At 51.3% G+C, this 5,613-nt stretch overlaps 1 protein-coding gene across 1 annotated transcript; it reads left to right on the forward strand.

The window, feature by feature from the left end:
* The first annotated feature begins 205 nt into the window (after positions 1-205).
* On the forward strand, positions 206-4,848 carry LOC101768479 (nitrate regulatory gene2 protein). Its single transcript, XM_004978123.4, has 4 exons — positions 206-1,823; positions 1,912-2,075; positions 2,974-3,197; positions 3,535-4,848. Exons 1-4 carry the CDS (start codon positions 632-634, stop codon positions 4,310-4,312), a joined length of 2,358 nt encoding a protein of 785 aa, XP_004978180.1. The 5' UTR covers positions 206-631; the 3' UTR covers positions 4,313-4,848.
* The last annotated feature ends 765 nt before the right edge of the window (positions 4,849-5,613 follow it).

A 5,613-nucleotide genomic window follows, 5' to 3' on the forward strand; every position in this document is an offset into this window, starting at 1 on the left:
TGTCTGCCTGTCCGCCCCGCGCGGTCCAGTAGGCAGTAGCGAGGGGAGGGGATCGTCGCGTTCCCGCAGCCCTGAGCGTTGGACTTTTCCGCTGCTCGCCTGCTCCACCGCTCCGCACCACGGCGCACGCCCTCCGCGCCCCCAGCACCCCCACACTCCCGCCACAGCTGCAGCTGCTACAGTGATACTACTAGGCAACAAAAAACTGTGCGGTGCCACGACAAGCCCCCGAAAAAGAAATGCGCAAGCAAATAAAAGAGAAGATTCTGACCTCCCCCGATCTCCCCGCCGCCGTCGTCGCTTCTCACTCCTCTCCCCATCTCAAGTCCCAAGTCGCCTTCTCCCACTCCACCTCCTGCTTCCACGTTTTACCTCCCCGCCCGTCGGTCCGCTCGCGCGCGTGACCGTATCATTGCGCCATCAGCCTCAGCCAGCCATCGCCCTCGCCCCCGCGCCGCGCCGGACGACCAGACCGGACCGTACCAAACGCCACCGAACGCCATTAATGGGGGGCAAGTACGAGTAGCAAGGAGGGAGGGTATAGTGGACCGTATACACTGCCTGCTCCACTCCACTCGAGAGGGCTGCGTCCGTCGTACTTGTACCGTTCGCGCACCAGCAGCCTCCAGCCATGGGGTGCAAGGGGTCCAAGCTTGACGACCAGGAGGCCGTCGCGCTGTGCCGCGGCCGCGCGGTGCTGCTCGCCGCGGCCGTGCGCCACCGCTACGCGCTCGCCGAGGCGCACGCCGCGCTCGCGGACTCCGTCGAGTCCGTCGCGGCGCCGCTGCACCGTCTCCTCCGCCTGCAGGCGGAGCCGCCGGGGCTCGCGCTGCCCTCCGAGCGCAAGGGCGGCGGCGCGGCCCGGCTGCCGCGGCCCTTCGACCCGCCAGCGCAGGCTCCGCGCGGCCAGCCCTCGCACCTCCAGTTCGGCGCGCCGTCCGGATCCGAGCCGGCGTCGCCGGCCGACTCGCCTCCCCGCGGCGTCCCCGAGCAGCTGCCGCAGCCGCAGTACCCTTCTTACGGGTACGGGTACGCCCCGCAGCCGGCGTACGCGTTCCCGGCGCCCCCGGGCTCGCTCCAGTTCTACTACGCGCGCAGCCGACCGCCCCCGGCGTCCATCGCCGTGACGCAGCGCGCGCCTCTACCGCCGGAGCGCGTGCGCTTCGGCTCCTTCGACGCTGCGGGCGGCTACCAACAGCACTACGCCTACGGCGCCCAGAATCCCCTGCCCGTGGCCACCCCACCGCAGCGGCCGCCGCCAGCGACTGCGCCACCTTCGCCGCCGAAGGCGAGCTCGTGGGACTTTCTGAACGTGTTCGAGAACTACGACTCGTACGGGTATGACAGCTACTACGACTACGATTCCGCCGCGCCTGCTACCGCGGCAGCGGCGCCGTACACGCCGAGCCGGAGCTCGCGGGAGGTGCGCGAGGAGGAGGGCATCCCGGACCTGGAGGACGAGGAGGAGGAAGACAGTGTGGTCGTGAAGGAAGTTGCCGGTGAGTACCCGGGACCTGGTTGTGGCGGTGCCCGCAGCCGGCGCAGCTCGCTCGGCGGTGCGAGCAGCATTGCTGAACTCGACGAGCCGGGGAATGTCATGGCCCATAATGACGTAATCGGCGAGGTACGGCGAAGGCCACTAGCACATGGAAATGTGTTCGTGCACGCGCCAGCCCCTCCGGCGCGGAGGGTCGCCGAGAATGGTAATGTTGCCGGTGAAATCAAGGCACAGCTTGTCCGCACGGCAGAGGCGGCACGGCAACTCGCGCCCTTGCTCGAAGTCGGAAGGCCAAGCTACCAAGGACGCAGCTCAGTCTACCACTGTAAGCTACAATCTTTACTTCCTGTTCAATTTAGCTCGCTTTATCACTAATTCCCTATATCTCACTGGCTCATTAATACTTTGATCAGCTTCATCAAAGATGATATCAGCTATCTCCGTCTCTCGTTTGGGGTGCAAAGATATGGACCTTTTGGACGTTGGAGTTGTAGGTAAGGTGGTGGACTCACGGAGCCTATCCTCGGCACTTGAGAAGCTCTATTTCTGGGAAACGAAGCTGTATGGTGAGGTCAAGGTATGCCCTGATAAAGAACTCGCCTTGTTATCGGTGATTCATGGAAATGTGCAATGGAAATTAAATGATAATATTGTATGGCATGCTGCAATTTTTGCTGCTCAGGCAGTACAATTTTAGTTCCATGTTACTATGTTATTCTGAATCTGCATTTAAACTGTGGCCTTGTGCAGTTGTGCTTGAACCAAGAGTAACTTCAACTAAACTAAACTAAGGGTGCTTGGTCACCAACAGTCTTGGTATTTCTAAGGAAGCTTGATCTTATTTTTACTTATCAAACACAATTTTTAATTTCATACTTCTAAGAAAGTCAAATGGCTGCTAAATCTCAAAACTGGAACCTTTCCTTTATTTTTAATATATAACCAGTCTCCCCTTTTCTCTCAAAAACAATTTTTGCAACCTGATGTGCATCTATTTGAAGTGCTAATTGATTGGTTTTACTACTTGAGCCCTGTGCTAGTGTGCACTTCAGGTCCTAGGCAAGTGGGCATGATAACCAATAGTCCAATTAGGATAATACCATGGAAAGTGGCTTTCTGGAAGCCTAACGGCCAGATTTGGGAGAACTTGTCTCACTAGAGTTTTAAAATTTTCTTCTGATCTGGTAGTAGTGGAGTTTCATTGGGCCAGCTAGTGGAACATGGGAGAACAAGTGGATATGCTTTGAGATTCTATTTGCTTCCAGTCATGTGTGTCACAGTAAATACAACATTTTTTTTTAAGACTACAACCATCTTCGTTGGATTGGATATGCCACATTATGGAACAAGTTCTTAACATTTATTTCATGATTTGATAGCGTTATAGTTCAGTAGATTATGTCCATGCATATTTTCACCCTTGCCAATCCTGTTTACACGGTATTTTTCTCTCGGTTGCTGTATTTCTCGTGCAGGCTGAGGAGAAAATGCGCTTACTTATTGCCAAGAACTCTAAGCGATTGAAATTATTGGATCAAAAAGGTGCTGAACCTCAAAAGATCGACGCAACTCGAAATTTGCTGAGGAAGCTTTCGACAAGGATAAGAATAGCTGTGCGTGTTATTGCTAAGATTTCAAGAAAGATAAACAAATTAAGGGATGAGGAATTGTGGCCGCAAGTTAATGCCTTAATCCAAGGGTATGTCCATCTTTTAACTCAAGGAGTGTTGCTCAATATTTGTCTTGGGCCTTTCTAGTTTGTAGTTAAACAGATGTCCTAATCAGGGTAGTGCAGACATCCCAAATGCAATTTTCACATAATAAATTATGAGCTGAAGTGTGCGTACATGCTGACTGAATGGATTTGGGGGGACTAGAAAACATGCATATATAGGATTGCCAGAGAGTCTTCCTTTACTTCATTGTGTTATATGGTGAACCTTGAACTATGCTAAGTAATTACTTTTCCATTTGATTGTCCCTTTCTCTTTTTCATTGTTGGGTCCTTCCTGAACAAATTGACGACTCGTTTCCAGGTTTGTATTAATGTGGCAAGATAAACTAGACTCCTACCACAGTCAGTGTCAAGTGATATCAGAAGCCAAAAACTTGACTTCGATTGTGTCAGGTGCAAATGGCCAGGATTTGGCAATAGAGCTTGAAGTAGAGCTGATTAAATGGATCATCAGTTTTTCCTCTTGGGTGAATGCACAAAGGAACTTTGTAAAAGCACTGAATGGATGGTTAGCGCTCTGTCTTAACTACGAGCCTGAGGACAATGATACTGGAGTTCCATCTTATTCACCAGGAAGCATAGGTGCACCTTTGGTTTTTGTTATCTGCAACAAATGGTCTCAGGCTATGGATCGGATTTCTGAGAAGGATGTGGTTAACGCCATGCAAGCTCTTGTGTCTAGTGTGCGACACCTATGGGAGCAGCAGCATCTTGAGCAAAGCGAACAAACAATCGCAACTCGAGAAAGGGAAAAATGGCTCAAGATTTTGGAGAGGAAGACGCAGGAGATTAACAAGGAGGCCGAAGAACTAAACAAGAAACTGGCGCTAGTACCAAGCCGGCAGAGACTGCATGTGCCTCGGACCGTACAGTTGTATGAGGCCCATTGTGTTGAGGCAAGTAACTTGCACGTAAATCTGAGGCTGGTTCTTGAAGCTTTAGAGAACTTTGCTGCCAATTCGCTGCAAGCTTTGCAGGAGGTATCGAAATGTGCTGAAGGGGCAAGGTTGCCAAGAGAAAATGTGAGGAGAGAGCAGCGTAGCTCGAATAGAAGTTCAAACTACAAAAGCAGCTCGTAAGATTTCAATCATCTCCTGGCTGGGTGGTATGAAAAATATAAGATGCAGAGGTGGGTATAATGGTGGCTCCTTTGGGTATGATGGCTTCCTGTGCAGAAGAAACAGGGATCGGGTTTTGTGCCACTGAAAAAAAAACAACTTGAATGGGGTTTTGTGCCGTTGAAACTCTGTCACTCGAGAAGTTTGGGCTAATGATAGCAGCGGGTTTAATGTTGTGGCAAAGGATAACATATCCTAACGGAAGATCATTTTGTGCACAGTGCTCAGGTAAATGGTCTGCCTTGGTTGAGGGAAGTGTATATATCCCTTTGTCAGCACCAAGGTTACCAGTCGTGAAGAGAGTGGAAATAATCCCTAGATGCAGCTGTTACCCAAGTGGCTGATTCGTACAAGGGCTCCCCAAAAACAGACCCGTTGAATGTTGGTGACAGGTATATGTAAAGTGGCTGGATGTAAAATCAGTCAAATGTGCATTCAGGAACGATCTTTTGATGTATGTATAAAATTGTACATATCGTATGGCGTCTTTGCTATCATCTCTGCCTGACTCTTGCATGCTGGTATTGGTAGTCTCTTGCAGATTGCATTTTAACCCTTTCCTGCACTAGACAGTGCTAACTGCAAACAAAACAGAACACCAAAATGAACCATATAGGTGACGAGGTGATCCCATCGATCGGGGATGAGATGCCAACTGAATTGATTAATAGTTGTACGCGCTCAAAGTCAAAACCATCTAAGATCTGCAGCTAGAGGTGTAATCCTGGACTAACATTGTGCATCAATTATGGAGAACCATGTGGCGATCTCAAAACATACCTCCTAAATGTTGGCCAGCTCTCTGTTGATTCCTCGCCCTGGACGTCACCTACACCGTGCTCCAACCTCCAAGCACCGAAGCCATCAGCACGCCGGTGGCAGTGGCAGATGCGTCGGCACGGGCTGAGGTGAGGGCGTCGCAGTGTCATGCCGTAATTCCCCACGGGCGATTAGGCGCTTCCGCACTTGGATTTTTTTTTTTATGGGGGGGGGGGGGGGGGGGGGTTTTTAAAAGAAGAAATGGCATGATAAACCAGGGTCGGAGGACATATAACGTCGATATCATAGAAAACTTTTGCGGACAATTGGGGGCGTAACTACTATCAGTACTCTGGAACCTCATGACAACCCTCTACCTTGTGCGTGGACTCCCCCCTGATCTTCATGGTTTACTTGTCCGACCTCTTTCTGTTCACCGACTTTCTTTACGGAACTAATAAGCTACACGAGTCCGATGAACCGTGCATCAGGCGTCGGCTCCA

The sequence above is a fragment of the Setaria italica genome, chromosome VII (assembly GCF_000263155.2).
Source record: "Setaria italica strain Yugu1 chromosome VII, Setaria_italica_v2.0, whole genome shotgun sequence".
Classification (NCBI taxonomy): Eukaryota; Viridiplantae; Streptophyta; class Magnoliopsida; order Poales; family Poaceae; genus Setaria; species Setaria italica.

Excerpts from the sequence above, each read along its gene's own strand:
- LOC101768479 (XM_004978123.4), top strand. The coding sequence starts at position 632 with ATGGGGTGCAAGGGGTCCAAGCTTGACGACCAGGAGGCCGTCGCGCTG. Across the intron at positions 1,824-1,911 it reads ACGCAGCTCAGTCTACCACT|CTTCATCAAAGATGATATCA; the intron begins GTAAGCTACAAT and ends TACTTTGATCAG. Across the intron at positions 2,076-2,973 it reads AGCTGTATGGTGAGGTCAAG|GCTGAGGAGAAAATGCGCTT; the intron begins GTATGCCCTGAT and ends TTTCTCGTGCAG.